Here is a 19,884-nt window from a genome sequence, read left to right as displayed (position 1 = left end):
TCCTTTCTCTTAGCAGCCTTGTCCAGTCTCTGAGACCTAACACTTTGGCTGTTCCTCACTTTTAAGAGTGGATTGTACATTTGACTGTCTTAGAACAGCAGATAATATTACATATTTGCTCTGTAATACACACACAAAAGAAAGGAAATTCAGAATGAGACATTAGATGAGTCATAAGTCATATCCTTGTTGTTAAATTAATATAGTTTCATACATTTTAAACAATTAGTACAAAAAATTAAGCTTCCACTGACTAGTGCTCATCTTCTGCAAATCTAACAACCTGTGATTTTGCCACACAAATTATGAGAAATATGGAAGAAAATAACCAAAAATATAAGTAGCAGACTTTCACACTAACTGGCTGTCTTTGTGTATTAAATATATATTTTTATCATATTAAAGCTTAGTTTACAGTATGGATGAAGTGTCTGAAAAGGTTTACATTTTAATATACAAAAGTATTTTAAGCTGTAAACAGTTGTCCTACACAACCAATTGGGCTAGTCAAATTGAAAAAAAGTCATCTGGATTTACAATATGTATATCAAATTTCAACCAGATATTGATCTGGAAAAAAAATCCAAGTTACACAGCCCAGAAAAATAGGGTTAATAATGAAAATGCCAAAGATCCTTAATTATAGTGGCTTCTAAGTGACACCATTATGAGTGTATACAGTCCTCTAGAGTGAGGTATAATCTGTTTGAGTTATATAGCAATAATACCCTCTCCTTTGATTTATACTGTATTCCCTTAGCAGCACAATGAACCATTCCTATTTGGTGTGTTCACTGCAACTGCCTATTTGGCTGAAACTTTCAAGGGTCCTCCCGATTTGTCCCCTCTCTCAAAGTATTCTGCATTTTTACCATAATATGTTCTCAATTTTACTCTTGGCATCAGTGTTGACAACTGATTCTTGAACTGCCTAGTATTACATTTTCTTTGAGATATTAATATTTTCCTACTGTAAATTCTTTCACTTGTATGAATTCAAGAGATATTATAATGACTTTCATATCACATTAGGATAACTATATTTCCAGAAAAATCTTATTGCAAGATAAGGTCTTTAGAAAAAACAGTTACTAACCTGTTCCATAACTATTGTTGTTCTAGTTGTGTTGCACATATCCATTCCACTTCAGGTGTGTGCACACCCAGTGCACTGTTTTTGGAGATTTTCCCTTCAGCGGTACTTGTCAGGGTGGCATATATGCCTCTGCTGCCTCATGCTTCTGCGCAGTGGCATAAAGGGTGGAATCGCCCAGACCCCCCTCAGTTCCTTCTTACAGACAGAAAGACTAATATAGAGGGGGTTGTGGAATGGAAATGTGCAACGCATCTTCAAGAACAGTTATGGAGCAGGTTACTAACTGTTGCTTCTTCTGCTTGGTGGAACTACATCGGTCAAGTCACAACACAAGCATATACAAGAGGATATCCAATATGAGACCGTTTGAGAAGATACCAGGAGCCCCTTCATTCTGTCTGCAGCTGCCACAAGCAATTGGGAGGCTGACCTAAGCTGTTTGGTTCAGTCGAAGAACACTAATGCTTTCCCGACATCCAAAGCATGGAGGCCTGGTCTACACTGGGGAGGGGAGGGGGATCGATCTAAGATACGCAACTTCAGCTACGAGAATAGCGTAGCTGAAGTTGACGTATCTTAGATTGAATTAAAATTACTTACTATGCATCCTCATGGCGCGCCGTTGCTCCCCGTCAACTTTGCTTCTGCCTCTTGCCGAGCTGGAGTTCAGCAGTCGACGGGAGAGTGATCGGGGATCGATTTATTGCATCTACACTACATGTGATAAATCGATCCCCCATAGATCGATCGCTAACCACCAATCCAGCGGGTGGCGTAAATGTACCAGGAGTCTCTCCTCAATAGGCATGAAGCTTTGGAAAGAAAGAAGGTAGGTATGTTGCCTAATTAACATGGAAGTGAGACACCATTTCTGAAAGAAACTTTGGATGGGAATGTAGGTAAACCATGTCCTTGTAGAAAACTGTGTATGGAGGTCCAGGCATTGCAATGCAAAATGCACCTACTCTCCTGGCAGAGGTGATTGCTACCAAGGGGGCCATCTTAATTGAGAGATATAGCAAGGAACAGGTAGTTAAATGCTCAAAGTGAGGACTCATTAGTCTTGAGTCAAGATGGAACAGGATCCTCTACCTGAGGGTACAACCTTTCCAGACTCTTCAAAAACCTTAGTGATATATAGAATGGGAGGAAAAAGAGACCACTTACCAGTTGGAGGGTGGAAAGCTGAAGGAGCTGCTTTGATGGAACTAATGGCCAGACCTTGCTATTTTAAGGATCACAGATAGTCTAGAATCTGATGTATTGAAGACCTGACTGAAAAACCCCTTTCTGCTGGGACCACATGGAGACTCTCTTCTACTTTGCCAGGTAAGTATACCTATTTTCTGCTATTAAAAGGACATCCTGAACTCCCTTTGAATAAACCTCTTCTGAGGGATTAGCCATGGAGCAGCAAAGTTGTCAGGTGGATGGCCTGCAGGCTGGGGTGGAGGAGTCTACTATGGCTCCTGAGAGACAGGTCTAGGTCCAGTGGTAGGGACCGCGGCGTTCTGATCTAGATGGATAGCAGACTGGAAAACCAGTGTTGCCAAAGCCATGCTGCCGCTATAAGTATGACTCAAGCACGGCCCTGCCTGATTTTCAACAATACTCTGGGTAGGAGTGGGACAGGAGGAAATGTGTATAAGGGCTTGTCCATCTGGGGCACTAGGAAACCCTGGGCCGTGACCTTGTTGACAACAAAACTAATGACTAATGGTATCCTGTTGACTTTCATTGCAAACAGGTCTACATGGGGAGTCCCCCACAGCTGGAAAATGGACTTGGCAATGTCTTGATGGAGAAATCACTCATGGTGACTGGTAATCAATCTGCTTAAGTAGTCTGTCAGGTTGTTCTTCATGCCCGGAACATAAGAGGCTCTGTGGTCAACTGAACTGGCAATACAAGTGTTCCAGAGACTGACTGTCCCTTGGCATAGCAGAGTGGACCAGGCTCCCCCTTGCCTGTTCACATAGAACATGTCTGCTGTATGGTCTTTGAATATGTGCAGAGTTCTTCCCTTGATATGGGAAAGGAGAGTTTGATGGGACAGGTGAATGGCCCTCAGTTCCCTTACACTTATAGGCAGTTAAACCTTGTGTAGACCATAAACCTTATGGGCCCCCCAACTTGGGGCACAAGTGTCTGAAACTAGAGTTAAAGATGGTTGGGGGGAGCAAATGGAACCTCCTGTATTGGGGTGGCACTCACATCTTGCAAGTGCCCCTTCATCTGAGTGTGTATGTCTGCACACTCTGCTTTGTGGTGGAGTCTTCAGCAACTCATCCCTCTGCCTGAATCACACAGAGTCTGTATGTGAGATGAAATCAAACCCTTTCTAGGATACATATCCAAGGGGGGTCCTATCTCAGTGCCCTCTGTATCTGCAGCCTTATCCCTGGGTCGATCCTCAATCTGCTCAGCAGAGTCTATCCCACTACCCAGGTTCAAACGGTCTCTCAGTCCCATCTGAGCTCCCTCAAATTGTCCTTGCTCTTCAAGCAGTCCCGGCCCTAATGTGAGGCTCCCTCCCCAGAGACTCTTCACCTCTCGGGGACTTTCTGGCCCCAGTTCTCCAGCTGAGCTGCAAAACAATTTATTTCCCCTCCCAAGGATGCATCAAAGTCCAGGCCACTTCATCAGTGGTGGGTGGGGGGACCTGAGCCTGGCCTCTACACTGGATCCCAACCCAGAGACCTTATAGATAGCAGCCATCTGCCGTGTCCCTTCAACTAAGCTGCATTGCTGGCTATGATTCCCTCGGCCGCTTCCCCAGCATGTTCTTCACCCTTACCTCAGGGATTTGTCCTGGTTGAGTCCCAGCAGACAGCCAGGAGCTCCTTCTCACTTCCCAGTGTTTCTGGCAGCACTGCTCTGTCTGCGGTCCTGTAATTCCCTCAGTCAGCCAGGCACACCATCCACGCTCCTCCAGCTCCAGCAAGGAACTGAACTCACTCTGGCCCTGCAGCTTTTTTTATATTAGCCTGCTGTGCCCTGATTGGCTGTTCCCTGCAATTCCTTCTGATTGGCTGTGTGGGATGCAGCCACTCTAGACAGCAAGGAGGACCTTCTCCACTCCCTTTTTCTGGGGAAGGGTATGGCAAGGTTGTGAGGTCTCCAGCAGGGGGACCTCAGGGCCAAGTCTACCCCCATCATATCTCCAAACACACACATTTGAAGGATTTGCCCACCAGTACAGAGAGGCCAAGATTTGAATGGGCACTTACACCACCATATCTAGAGGATGCCACACTGGTGAGTACACTGAAGCTAACTATCCTTGTCGTTTCCTGAGATGGAGCCTGGTATGCCGGACTACATAAGTGCATGAAGTCTTATGTCCCAGAAGCCTCAGGCAATTTCACACTGTCATGCTAGGAAAAAGCCAGTATTGTCTGAAATCTTGACCATGGAAGAAATGCCTTGGATTCTGTAGAGTCCAGGACGGCTCCTATAAACCATCTTTAGTATAGGAGATAGCATAGATTTCTCTGTGTTGATAAGCAATCCTAGCACACTGAAGGTGGACTGGAGAAGAGACATGCTGGACTGACCTCTGATCAGCCACTCATCCAAGCAGAAAAACACTTGTACTCTTGACTGCCTCAAGAACACTGCTACCACTCCAAACAACCACTCCCTGATTCAGACTGCCTCCCCTGCAATACCTGCTCCTTATCTCCTGGTAATCTGACCCTGCCTACCGCCTGACTCTTGGTTTTGCCCTCTGGCTTGCTTTGGACTATGACCTCCTGGTATCTGACCTGGCCTGCTTCCTGACTCCTGCTCCGACTGCCCACACACAGGTCATGATGGTTTTCATGGACAACTTCGGCCACAGGAATACTACCCGATTCCCGAGTTGCTGGACTGCTTGGGGTCCAGCAACTTCTGGTCCAACTTCACCAAGTTGGACCAGTATGTAGTGATCTACCTAGGCGACATATTGATCTTCGACTACCCTCAACAGCATATTGCTCGTGTCCAAACACTCCTGGAACACTGTGGCAGCAAGGCCTTTAAACTAAGCTCGAGATTTGTGCCTTCAATCAGGTCTCCACAGAGTTCTTGGGCTTCACTTTATCCCCAGAAGGGATCAAGATGGACCCACACATCCAAGCCATCCAAGATTGGTTGACTCCACACATGGTATGTGACCTGCAATGCTTCCTGGGATTTGCCAATTTCTATTGATGATTCAGCCTGAATTTTTCAAAACAACTTAAAACCTCCACCACTCTCCTCTGGAAAAATGCCCAATTGCATTGGTCTCCTGAGGTCCAGCATGCATTTAGTCAGCTGAAATTCACCTTTACTATGGCACCCATACTGGCTCACCCCAATGTCACATAAACCTTCATTGTAGAAGCTGACGCTTTTAGTGCAGGGATCAGGACTGTCCTCTCTCTGCAACTTGGTCTCAAACAAGTGTTACACTCATATGCTTATTATACAAGGAAGCTCACCCCACAGAACTGAACTATGAAATACTTTACAAGGAACTCCTGGCGATAAAAACCGCCTTTTCAGAATGGCATCACTACCTGGAAGGAGCTCATCACATGGTCACTGACCATAAAAACCTGGAATCTCTCTATATTGTGAAAGCCTTAAACCAATGGCATGCATCTTCAGTGGGTGCTATTCTTCTCATGATTCAATTTCATCATCACATACACCCCAGATCCAAAACTGGCAAGGCGGATGCCCTGTCCCAAAGATACAGAACGAGGCCCCAGCCAGGAACAAACCCTCATTCTCAATCCTGTCATGCACAGTGCAACTCGTCACTAGGATATACTCAGATTTATATGTTCTGCCTCTGGCTCAGAAATTCTGCCTAATGAACAAGCTATTATCGACAGGCAACCACATGACTTCCAGGAAGGGATCCTGCATGTAAGGGACTGCGTCTGTGCGGAAGGGTGGCAGTTCTGCAACTATGCCACAATTTCCCCCTAGCAGGACACTTGGGGTGTGTCAAGACCCAAAGACCAATATCCCACTCCTTTTGGTGGCCTTGGATACCCCCAACCATACAATTGTTCATTGTCTCCTGTGTGTTTGTGCCCTTACCAAGACCCTCTGCCACAAGCCTTGAAGTCTCCTCCATCTTGACCAGAGGCCACCATTGCCATAGATTTTATTGTCGGATTACTGGAGTCCAACAAATTTATGACAATTTTGATGGCAGTGGACCACTTTATCAAACTGGTTCACTCCATCCTTTGCACAGGCGTCCCCCACCTCTGCAGACGAGACAGCCCAGCTATGGATTAGCCAGATTCTTCAGCAATGTCTGTAATGCTACATTAATCATCACCAGGATGATTGGTCCTCACTTCTCCCTTATGTGGGCTTTGCCTACAACAGGGCAGACCATGCCTTTAGGGGTCAAAGCCCCTTCCCCCGCACCCAATTATGGGTACCACCCCAAATTCCACCCACAATTACCTGCGTCCTCTTCCGACCCAGCTGCCTCAGACCTGGTGCAGCAGATTTGTTGGGCCCAGGAAAAAGTACATGGAAAAGGCAAGAGCAGACTATAAGTGGTATTTAGACCATCATCAACAGCAAGACCCCAACTGCACAATAGGGCAGGAGATATGGTGCTCCACAGAGTTTCTCCACACAGACAGACGTGGTCACAAGCTGAACTTTCAGTTCCTTGGCCCTTTTAAAATCCTGTGACAGGTTAATCCAGTCACTTTTCCACTCAAACTACCCCCCTTTTTGAAGATTCACCTGACGTTTCGTGTATCACTACTGAAACCCTACACAGAAAACCCTTTTCTCCACAGAGATGATGGCACTAGAGAAATCATTGTCTGTTTCCCCCTAGACAGCACTGTATGTTCAGACACTCAAATCTGAAGGTGCTGATGGTACCGAATGATATAATGCAAAAGCTGGCAAAGTTGGACCTGAGGTTATTGGTGCTGGGTGAAAGGACCCCTGTACAGCCAATGAGACTGGTACCAAGATGCATAATAAGTTTCTTGCCATTACATAAGCTTCTGGAGTCAACAGTTGCTGGTGAGTTGATTTGGATGGCACCACTGAGGTTTAAGGTGCTGCTTCAGGAGCTAGTCTTGACCATGCCTATGCTGCTGCCAGAACTGACAGACCTCCCTGAGTAGACTGTCTCAGTGAGTGCCTCAACTTTAAGTGCATTCAACTATCTTTTTCCCCATGGCTGCTGGACTTTGGTACCAGGGATCTCTCTCTCTCCTGGACATTTCCTTGGAGGTCTGACATGTCCTTCTTGGTACCGTGGAGGGCAACCAGTGCTGGGACTCGGCCAACATTGTGGGACCACTCCTCACTGAAGTCGAAGTGCTTGGTAACCATTCGTAGTGGAAAGGCTCCAAGAATGGCTGCAGAGTGGCCTTCATCAGTAGAAACTTCAGTCTGGCCTTCCTGTCTTTTTTGGTCCTTGGTTTAAAGTCTCTATAAATCTGAAAGTGATCCTGACATGTGATTCCCTGAGACACTTCAGGCAACTGGAGCGTGGATCACTGGCATTGGCTTTTTACAGGAAAGACAGGGTTCGAAGCCCAGTGACTAAGGCATGCCTTTGTGACACTGGCAGGCCAGATGCCAGCTCTTGCCCAGGCTGCAGGCATTAGCTAAGAACTGACAACTTGTAGCTGGAGACCAGACCAGGTCACCTGTATGTTAGTTGTGCTCAAAATTGGCGTTAGTTTTATAAGAATGTATTTACACTCTATGAAATGCTTGTATGTTGCTGCATGTATTAATCTCACTTATAATATCTATATCCCATATTATAAGGCAATATTTTAAGTGTTTGCTCTGAATAATCTGTAAACACTGCCCCCTCCTGCCCCGCCCACTACTCAGGAGAGAAACATTACCAAGTATGAAATACTAGTTTACCACAGGTGTTATCTCCCACTCAACAAAAAAGAAGGCCCAGAGACATCAGACAAACTATTGTGGAACATCAGAGGACAAAAGACTGTTGATTGCTTCCCACCCACCCCCACCTGTGAAGAGGAAACATGCGGGTGAACTCATCCTATCATCTTGAACTCTGGGAGAAGAGAATAAAAATCCCTGACAAGAAGACACTGCTTCTCCATGGCTGTTTGAACTCTGAAGGGCCAGAGACTTTAAACTGAAGCCAGAGATCCCTCCTGAATCTGCCCTGAAAGACACTGATTAGACAGGTCACTACTACTCTGTCACTCTTAGGATTTAGATGGTAATTCATTGATGTGTATATATGTTTGCTTGCTTGAACCTCTAAATAACTCATTCTTTTTTCCTAGTTAATAAGCCTTTAGGTAGCTTATTACAGGAATGGCTACAGGTGTTGTATATGATATAATATCTAGGTCATCAATTGATCTGAAGTAAATGACTGGTCTCTTGGGACTGGAAGCAGCCTGAATGTGGTGTGATTTTTGGTGTAGGTGACCACTTATCACTAAGTCCTGTTTGTCTGGGTGGCAAGATAGTCTGGAGAGTCTAAGGGGTCTCTCTGTGACTCCATGATAAGACTGTTACAGTGATACAGGAGATCACATTTGTCACTGGCTAGAGGAAATCTAATTATAGAACTCACCACCAGTTTGGGGTGTCTGCCCTGTTTTTGACAGTCTGCCCTGAGGTAGGCGCTCATGGTTGTGAGTCACTCCAGACAGCGTCACAACCCCAATACCATTAATGGAATCCCACAAAGAAAACTGAAGTGCATAAACACACTAAAAGGGAACTTAATACTAAAAACTATCTAACACTAAAATTGAGGTAAATTGGACACCAACTATGAACAAAAAATAGATAAATGGGAGAAAAACATGCAAAGGCAAGACAACTGGTTCCAGCAACTGTCACGGGCGGTAAGAAAGAACTGGGGGCAGGGATTGGAGGTAGCTCTGTCCTTTATACTACTGCACAGCAGAGCAAGGCAGCAGACAGCGCATGCACTACCCTGATGGGTACCACTGAGGGAAAAATCTCCAAGAGCAGTGCACTGGGCACGCACACATCTGAAGTGGAATGGATATGTGCAGTCACTCCAAAAACATAATATAAACCTAGATTTAAAAAAAGTAGGGTAACAACATGGACTGTTGTTCCCTTGTTTGAAAAGCACTGTGTGCATTTTGAGTGCTGCTGAAAACTAAATAATGCATTTATTTATCAAGTCTAATATTGTGAAAGAGGCTAATAAAATACTTCTGAAAACTGCTAATAAAATGTGCATGTTATTGGAGCTACATTTTGGTTCCGCTTAGGTGAGGTGTCCATTTGTAATTTTGAAATAATTTACAGTACAAAGCAAACAGTCTCTGTGAATGAAATTCACCTCTGTAGAAAGCTAGCACAAGGCCCACAATACCAATTAAGTCCCACTTAAGGGCTACTGTGCAGAATTGCCTGCAGACCCTCTGTGGTGTATCATGGAAATATTCTTTGCAGTGGACCCATATAAACTGCTGTTGAAAGCCACTTTAAGGATGAACTGGTTTGAGACCATTGGTCCACAATTATACAGACCTAGTGTCTCAAGTAACAAGAACACGAAGGTGCTAAAACACTATATTCCAGCCCATAGGCAGCAGATTGTTGGGTACAGCGGGGTGAGGGCTGCACAGTAGTCCTCCTTGCTGACTGTAGATAAGAGGAATGAATTTCTCCCTGTCCAATCCCCTCTAGACTCCTCCGCCAAAAAACTCAGGCTTTATGCAACCCTCACATGATATTTACTTCAAATGGGTAAGATTTATGTATTATTAGTGATGTACAGAGTCAGTTCCCTATAAAACAGAAGAGAAGAGAGAGTCCATTCATAACACTACTTTACTGGAGATTTAGAAATATTTGACAATATGGCAGTAGCTAGAAACGACTGTTTATAACAACATATATGAGGTCAAGCTTACAAGCAGCTTTATTGGACAATGACATTCTCTAGTAAGTCTACTGTCCTTTTACACATCTCATACAACAAATCCATCCTATACTATGTACCTTGTAGATTCTGCTGGAGTCTCTCTTTTTCATTTTAGCTCACTGCTCAGGCAAGCTGATTTCCCCCAAACTTTATTATCAAATAGTTACGTTTTATAGCAGGAAAAAGTGGAGGGGGGAGTAGGAGGAAAGAGAGGGGAAGTACCAGGATAGAACAACTGGGAAATACTTTTAAGAGTGTAGCTAAATGACAGTAAAATATATGTTCTTTGGTTAGCAAGCAGGAAAAAAACCCTTGTATACATGATAGATACACACTAGCATTCTAAAGCAGGAGACAAGAATGTCAAGAGTGTATTCTTCTCCCACTGCCAGATGGAAGGGCTATTATTATAAATGAAAGGCAGCAGTAGTGGATGCCAGGCACTTTTGTTGTGTGCCAGATTCTGAAGTCCAGATGTAAGCAGGTTACCCCTGGGACAGGACAGGCTTCAGCTCCCGCAGTAGAATAGAACCAATCACCGTTTTCTCAGTGTTTATGATGAGCTGTGCTGTAGAGCCTTCCTTCAGCTCCACTGTGACTAGCATCAATGACCCACTGTGCACAGTTTTAGCTGCAAACCTGGAGGAAGGAACAAAAATCATGAAGGCATTCATATAAAGCCAGAAGTTGGTAGTGTATTCTTTCTAAAAAGTTATATTAAATTTAAAAACTTTTTCAATTTAATTCAGTACAGGGGACAACCCCTAAATCCCCCTACAAATTCCTCAGAAAAAGGATTTGTGCAGTGCTGCACAAATAGCTTTATTTAGATTTTATTATCTAATAAAGCCACAAAGATTTAGTACAAGATTTTTTGTTTAGTATTATGGACAAGAAAGTTCCTTTAAAGGAAAATTATTGTTTAGATTCTAGTTTTGTATATTAACACACAGTACTTCAATGGAAAGTAAGTATTCCATTCTGCACCAATAACTTAAAACCAATTGTATTCATAGTTAAAGGATAATCTTCAGTATTTTATACCAAAACAACTAAATCCAATACAAAAATGATGCTGATATTATGCATTTTCTAAATTGTTAAAATGCAGCCTTTTGAAAATGTTCTCTGCATGCCAAGTGATGAATTAATTCAACTTAAATTGCTCAAACTTAATACCCAACATGATATGAAATGATGTTATGTAACAAACTAATCTTTCTGAAACACCAGATCTTCTCCCCTTAATTTATTTTATCTCCAGAACATTTGATGCACTTTTCTATCGACTAAATATGGTAAATAAAGAGTGAGATCTAATGCTCCATTATTAAATTCCAAGACATAAAGAACCCACTAATTACACGGAATTAAAAGCAAAACTAGCCTTTTAAGCACTGCAATTGACTGAAAAGCCATTTTAGGCACAATGAACTTCTGTCAATCCTGTTAATTCATTCTGCATGCACAGCAAGGCCCCAGAGACAGGAAGGATGAGGATGGCAACAGCCTAGTCTTCCATTTTCCACAAGGAGTGCACCACACTTGTGTGTGTGTGTTAGTTATTTGTGAACAACAAAGTTGCTGCACATGGGCTTTTGAAAACACTAACAAGTGTAGAGCAGGTCTGTGACCTACTGTGACCCCACTTTGCAGGGCCAATCCCCTCTCCCCTTTCTGAATGACACGTGTCTGAATCAGAGCCATCTGCCTCAATTTGCGCAACATCTTCAGCCACAAAAGGACCCAGTTAGCCCTGACAACAGCTCACAATACATAAAAATAAAACTGCTGTGCTGACAGCACGCTGTCAGCTATTCAAGAGCAAACCAACTGGTCAGTGTCTCATGTCTGACAATTAGCGCGGCCCTTGCAAAGCGTCTACTGAGGTCCTTAGGGAGCTCTTTAATTACCATCAACATAAAAGAGGGAGTTTATCAGGAGATACTCAAAAAACTTCACTCCAGACTTAATTAAAATATTAGTTACTTAAGCAGGAAGCAGATTCTCTTTAAATGAGATGTAATTTTTTAAAAATTATGTTTAAGTACATCAAAATCTCAAAAAACATCATACTAATTTAGGACACAAGTCATTTCTCAAAAGTTTCCTATCACAGGTCAATATATTTCTTTTGTCCAGGTTATAGATGTATTCTAACCCGTCTTTCTCAACAGGAAAATGTTGCTTTTTCCTAACTATAAAACCACCACCTTAAAAATTAACTACTTAGTTAGTTGTGTCTGTCATCTTGGCTATTTGCTTCACAATGTAAATTTCGGTATTTCTCATGTTGATTTTGACAGGGTGATAATTATGTAAACAATAGTCTTATTAGTCTCTTTATTTACTTAACACTTGTGTCTTGGGACTACACAGAAGCAGATTATGTCTGAATGCACATATAAAAAGCTCTGTAGTTGGAGTTCCTGCAGTGTTTCATAGCCCCAAGGCTCTTTTTACCCCTTTTCTATTAAAAACTGAAAGTGATATAAAGTCAATGTTATGATAAAGCAAATGGAGCCCAAAGCTTCAACAGAGGTCAGTTTTGTTCAGACTGTTTTATACATGCCATTTAAAACACTAGGTAGGGGATAAACATTATAAATAAAAATTCTCTAATGAAAACGCGAGTCTGTGCATTTGTTGCAGAATCTAAATATGTGTGGACTATTTCACATAAACTATTAGTGTGTATGCAATTACAATATTTACTAAATGTCTGTTCTATTGGACACTGATTTGGAAACACTTATTGAAAGCAGTCGTCTAATGGAAAATCACTTGACTTATTTCACTGTTAAAGAAAGAGCTAGTTAAATTGTAAAACTGTTTTGGGCTGTGGAAAGCAAAGTCTGTTCCCTAAAATCCCCAAGATCATTACATTGCAAAATTAGCTACAGTAGAAACATATATTCAAAAGGAATGTACATTTCTGAAGCTAAACTCAGTTCTGAAATGATAAGGCAGCTGATGTTTAGATACAAGATTAATGATCAGTAAGACCACTTGTGTCAATTATTAAGCTATTTTAAAGTAGTGGTTGTTATAGTAGGATTATTTGAGGACCATCTGATTATTAGGATAAAGAGAAGTCTTATCAGATGTTTTACACTTAAGATAGTCAATCCACTAGTATTTTAACAAAATTGTGATCTAATCAACTAGATTTTTAGATATGAGAAAACTATTCAATATTGTTCAGTAATGAAAATAAATCACGTATGTACAGTAGGTTTACTCTTTATAGGAAGCTGTGGAACATTTTTTGTCTCATAATGTCAGTTTTTATCTGTACTTTTTCTACCAGGGTACACTAACATACATACAGGAAGCTATTCCATTTATTATGACATCAGACTTCAGTGCGGCTTTGAAATAATCCTTGGAAAATTACACTGTTGTATCTATCAAGTTTAAATTGTAAATTGTAGTTGTTTGTAGAGGTAGAAAAGACCTTCAGTGGGACATCACTAGGTGTGGAATGTTAACAGCTATTAGAATGGGCCTGCTGTGATAGAGGGTAGCACACCAAGAGACCCGCAAAAATAGTAAGAGTAAATGAGTACAAGTACAACGTTTGCCATTAAAAAACAAAAAACAAAAAAAACCCCAACAACTTTTACCAGTAGTTACAAAACCGTGAGATCTGTGATAATTCAATTGTTTTATATAGTTAAACAGTATGTTTAAGATGATTTCCACATCATCATCTAGTTATTTTTCCTTTTTAATTTATCCCCCTCCCCATTGTTTGTACCAACCAGACTGGAAACTTGAAAATGAAAGTTTTCCTGACAGAATATTTCTCGTTACCGCACACGCATAATGGTGGTGTGTCATTTACAGCATTGCTCACATATAGTGGATTATGGGTTTTTGTGGGGGTTTTTTCAGTTAGAAAAAACACTTGGGTAGGCAGAGGAGGATGTTATGCATGTGCAAAAAACAAATCTTTCTCAACAAGTTAAACAAAAAAGAAAAAGAATAGGTAAGTCATATAAGCCTGTCCATTAACCTTGAGAGTTTCAGTTTAAACGTATTGCATCTTTCAAAAACGTTTTTTGTGTGCGCACAATTTTTGGGGAACAAAAAGGCATAGTGATCACCATTTTTAATTGAAATCAACATTTGTCAACAGTGATGTATGAAATATAGTTCTTTACTATTTCAAATATAAGGGAAAATTGAGTATCTTAGATATTACAGTGCGGTAGCATTTGCCAAATGCTGACTTTTTAATGGTAACCACTTTACATAAAAACTGAAGTATTTTCTGTTTCTGTAAACAAAAAATGACTAAAATTCATGGTCCAAGTACTTTAAAGAATTACAAAAATTCTTAGTTACCAGATACATTGCAAAAAATTTTTAATTGACTCTCAATACCTGTTCTTAAATAATTAATATTTATGCAAAACAATGAGTTAATTTTAGCAGAACATTCACAAACAGAACAGTTGTTTACAACAAAACAAGGATTTGTTACAGTTAATTCAACAGTACTAAGACATACTTTCTCTTCTCATGGACAGTCTTCCGGTCTCTGATTGTTCTATTCTAAGTTCAATTTTCTCCTGTTTTCTGTTCTGCTGGTTATCAGAAACAGTGACAATGGCCCACTCAGGCTAAAACTTTTTTTTTCTATCCTGTACATGAAGCCTTCAATTACTGCCTGCTGAAGCAGACAGAATCCTATTAGTAAGAAAGACAATCACAAGATGCAATGCCCTGCCCTAGCTGTACAAAAATAATTAGTCCGAAGTTGACAAATGTGTAATGAAGTTGCACAATAAATGTATGTAAGAAATACTGGTATAAATTAGTCTTCTACTTCCAAATATCAGAGTTAACAGCTATGAAGCCTTATTTTGCTGTGGGTTATCAAGAATAAATAATTATACAATATTGTAATTTCAGTACTCTGAAGTTTTGATTTACTTTGGTTAATACTGTATTTATATACAAGTTTTACTTTGTAATTACCTAAGGATCTCAAAAATGGTAAAATATTGGATATTTATACTGTTTAGTGGTCATAGAAACTTTAGAACTTGAATAAAGATATATTGGGGACAGATTTAACCGTATATGTCTATATGGTTCTGATACAGGGGTGACCAAAGCTTCTAATCTCAAACGTATTGAAAATAGTAACACATTCACAAGAAAAGAGTGGAAAATCGTTTTTTTATTTTTAAAACTAATGATTTTAATCTCAGAAAATACTTCATTGGCATCAATTAAATTATTAAAAGCAGAGAAAACTAGATTAAAGAGCATTTACACCATAGAAATAATTTTATAATCATTTTGATATCTTTCATTTTTCAGATAGTGTCATGTTTTCTTGAAAAACAACTTTATTGAATTAAAAAGTTCCCTTAAAATTTTCAACATACTTATGGTTCAAATCAAATTATATTGTGATGATAGAAATATTAAACATTTAGGGGTTTAATGAAAAACATTTTATTTTATAGATAAGCTATGACCAGCTATGTACTGTAGCATTTTTAGCATGCTAATATTTTTTGCCAAAAATAGATTCCAGTAGCCTGGCCTCAGCTGCTACTCAATCTCACTGTATCCCTGTGAAAGTCAGATCTGCAAATGAGCCTGTAAGACTTATCTGCTAATCACTATGACTGCTCCATGTAATGATCAGAGAGGGTGCTACATCCACTTTCAGACTACTTCATCAAATATCCATGATCAACTCAGTAACATATTCAGCATCTAAGGCATGAGAACCCAAGTCTGCTTTGCAAAACTTGGATTGGTTAAGAAGTTGAATCAATAGACCACCATCTCACCACCAACACACAAGAGTTAACCTGTTTTGTTCTTGCATCTGTTTTGTTCTTTGTACTCTTCTGTTCTTAGAGAATCAGGCATTTAACATAAGTGTTTGAGAATTATGTACTTTCTATTTTTGAAAACAAGCTATAAATTTCCTTTTGCAAAAGTGTATTTAATCACAGAAAACAGTTTGTCTTATACAAAGTCAACAAATAAAAATGATAAAATCTTTTAGATAAAAAACCCTCTCATTTGGTTATCTTTGCAAATGTTAAATGCTTTTTGTTTAAACAATTAACTCAGAGGTCTCTGTTTGTTTTTTTCAAAGAAAATGCTGCACATATTCTGCACTTTAATGCATTCAGATACAAAAGCAGTGCTGTCCTCTAGTGGACAGCAAATAAGCTAGGATAGAACAATCTATTTTGATTAACTTAAGATCTAAATAGCTTGCACATACATTTTTAAGATTGCGGAAATCTGCATTTTCTTAAAGTTAATTAAAAAAAACCCTAACCCTATAACAAACATTCTAGCTCCTTGTATTCAATAACATATCTAAGGAATTAAAAGATTCTCAAGGACTGATGTGATACAAAGATGTTTACTCAAAGTATTTCATACCTATTAATCAAAACCTTTGAATGCTGATATCACCTGAAAACTGTATCAGCACTCAGCATTTTTCAATATATAGACCTTTTATTACCAATGAGAAAGTCTCATTTCCTGGAATGATAAACACTTGGGTAGGTAACTTGGCAACACCTTCCAGCTACAGCCTCTGAATATTTCTATAAAGTATACATTTCTACTAAAACATTCTACTTCTCTCTTGAGTTAGGGAAAGAAATATTTACTTAAGGAATACTGACCAATAGGGAGGACATTTTCTGGCATTTTATAACTAGCTGGAGGTGTAGAAGGCCTGAGGTTTAACCTAGTTGGTCATTAACAACCTGGAAAAATCTTTTCCTAAAAGTCATTATTACTAACATAAATCAAATATTAAAAAAGTATTAAAAAAACTTTCAAGTTTCCAAAAGTTTTAAAGCTGAAATGCATGTTGGCATTGATGTAATGTTCTATTTACATCAATGCCAACATGATTAAAAGACCCGAGCAGAAATGTATAGGGAAAGTAGGACTTCATTTTGAATGTTCCACTAGGTTTATAACTGAAGAATAAGGTCTGATGTATCAGTCCTTCATCAATCCAGTAAGAACCAGTTGGAATAGTTAAGTGTTTAGCCTAGGGCACTTAATCCTTTATCTAGACTTTACTAGAGAAATTAGGAAGCAAAATGGACATCCTGTGCCTATTATAAATATATTTACTTATGCCTATTATAAATGGTTACTCAGTGCAGCTTCTGAGAAGAGTAGGTGTCTGTACCCCACAATTAAGAAGCCATGGAAACAGAACAATTCCAGTAACTGCTTCATAGGAGCCATTGCCAGAGGAAGATTTCAGTTCCCTTGAGCTCCCATGCCAGGACCATCTGGAGGCCAAAGATTCAGAAGACGCTTCTGGACTGAAGCAGGGCAGAGTGGGTCTTCAGAAAGTGCCACTGCCCTGCCTCAGCATTCTTCAATTTATAAGGAAGACCTCACTGGTTAACCAGTGGGAACACAGATTTGGGTTCCAATGAGTTAACATGGAATAGTTACAAATATGCCCATCAATTTCTCTTCTCTGCTTATCCTTAGTATGTGGGTCATATCCCCTCTTACTGACTGGTTGGAAGCAGCTGGAGCGATTATATATATTGTGCCTTGAGCTGATGGGACTTGCATACCAACTTTAGGCCAGGTTTCTTTTCCCAAAGTTACTAAAAACTGGAAAGTGCTATTCACACAGAGAATCAATTTCCCAGCTGGATCTTTGAGACTGACCCAGATACACAAAAAATACCCCCCAATTCAACGATCCCCATACTAACAGGGTGGGAAGATTATTGATCAGATGACATTATCCTTCTCTGAAAATAGAAATTGTATAGTAACCCCAAACTCACTTTCCTTTGAGAGAGAGTCTGTTAATCCGCCACATCTGGCACATGATAGGCGGTGAAACAATAGGGAGGGATGAGCACAATCAGCATATTAGACTGAAGTACAAGAGGACAGAGGAAGGCTATTGAAGAATCAATGCAGGTACTGTAGGGTTCCATATTTTAGTATTTTATGAAAATGTGTATATTGGACCAGATTGCTGTTCTTTCACTTTCTTCAGCCAATACACAGGACTTCAATACTCATCTGCTATAATATGCTCATAATCCTGTGTCCCCAGTATATTTTTGATCTAGGTAGAGATGGTATCATAGTCAGGGTCTTCTTTCTTCTTTGATTTGGGTGACTTCCTATACTGTCTTTTCTTTTTAAGATTAAGCTTCTGGACTCTCAGCTATCACTACAGATGTTAAAGTTATAAGAAAGGTAGGTATGCAATAGTTGCATTTTTGTGTTTTGGATTTGGGCAAAATGCTGGGAAGAGAATAGTGTGATTCCTGTTGAAGATTTGTTTGGCTGCAGAGTTGACTAGTGTCCTTAGGGCCATAGTGTTGTAATGGAGTATGAGATAACAAATCTCTACTAACAAGGCTTCTAAGTTCTGATGCTGTCTGGGAAGAAGACTTGACCATTAGAAAGACCACTTTAACAGTTAGGAATGAGATGGACATTGAACTCATTGTTTCAAAAGCTGTAACAGACCATGAAACAATAGATTAAGGACAATAAAAAGTTTGAGGTTTCATTATCTCCAACAAGGCAATCCAGCTACATTGGGTTGAACCTTTTCCATATCAAACCAGAAGACTGACCTTATTGCTGCCATGTGTCCTTTCAGAGTGTTGGCTCATGGTCAGGCCATCCTGAAGGAATTTCACACAAGAAAATATGTAGATGACATTATAGTCATTGTTTCTTTCTAAGCCACCTCATGCTATCATTTGATGTCACTGAATGTGGATTCTTTGCTAGCTGCAAGGAGAGCTGTGTGAGATAACTGTCTGAATATCTAGCTCAACTCATCTAACTCTGTTCAGCATCAACTCTGCTTGGTTCAGGTTTTTCATTTCACTCAGTGATCAGGCCCTGTGTTAGCAAATCTCTAAAGACAGAAGTTCTATAACAACTGTGTTCCTAGCCACATCAATTTGAAGTACAGCTCAGATGGCCACGAGATGGGGGAAATGAATATCAACTTGGTCAGAAGGGGTTTCAGGGCATGGAGAAGAAGTAATATACTTTCGTATGACACCAAATGCTGGACACTGAGGAAGAGACAGGAGCAGATCTTGAATACAGTGGAAATGAAAATGTTAAAATGCATGCTTGGAGTTACAAGGATGGACCATATTTGGAACAAACGTATTAGGGGAAGTATGAAGGTGGTACCAATTACAGAAAAGTTGAGGGAATCCAGGCTTAGATGGTTTGGGGATATGAAAAAAAGACTGGAAGAATATATGGGAAACAGGTGCTTAACTTAGAAGTGGAGGGTACAAGAAGGGCTGGAAGACCCAAAAATAGATGGATGGATGCCATACAATAGGATTTGATTAGCTATGGAGTTTCTGAGGAACTGCTTCAAGACAGACTGGAATGGAGAAGAAAGACTTGAAGAGCCGACCTCATACACATGGGACTAAGGCTAGAAGAAGAAGAAGGGGAAGGAATACAGATATCAGAGAGTCTTGGGATGGCCTGGTTCTCCACTCCATTATATTAGTTTAAACAGACAATTCTATTGACCTCAGTGGAATTATACAAGCATAAAACCAAAGCAAAGGAACAGTGAATCAGGTCCAGTGTGTTCTTCACATCTGGCCCTGTGGTCTTTTATCTCTGAGCAACAGATTTCTCTCTTCCGTCTGCTACTACCTACAGGTTGATGAGCTATTATTGTATTTTGGGACAGATGGAAGTGTAGTGTCCAAAGACCATTTCCCTGTGTAGACCCATCTTTTTGAGCTAATCTGCTTGACACTTCAGATTCCTTTTATGTGCATGATATTGAGTCACATTATATGATACTTTGCCGATTACA

General features: G+C 40.3%; 1 protein-coding gene across 1 annotated transcript in view; it reads right to left on the bottom strand.

Annotated features, from left to right (window-relative positions):
* Positions 1-9,913: 9,913 nt before the first annotated feature.
* Positions 9,914-19,884, bottom strand: part of AP3B1 (adaptor related protein complex 3 subunit beta 1) — a 271,189-nt gene continuing 261,218 nt past the window's right edge. The window contains exon 27 of the mRNA XM_045021277.1: positions 9,914-10,664. Within this exon, the coding sequence (XP_044877212.1) occupies positions 10,511-10,664 (154 nt within the window). The 3' untranslated portion in view covers positions 9,914-10,510. The remainder of the gene's footprint in view (positions 10,665-19,884) is intronic.

This window comes from Mauremys mutica, chromosome 6, assembly GCF_020497125.1.
Source record: "Mauremys mutica isolate MM-2020 ecotype Southern chromosome 6, ASM2049712v1, whole genome shotgun sequence".
Taxonomy (NCBI): domain Eukaryota; kingdom Metazoa; phylum Chordata; order Testudines; family Geoemydidae; genus Mauremys; species Mauremys mutica.
This window is presented reverse-complemented; position numbering and strand designations above follow the sequence as displayed.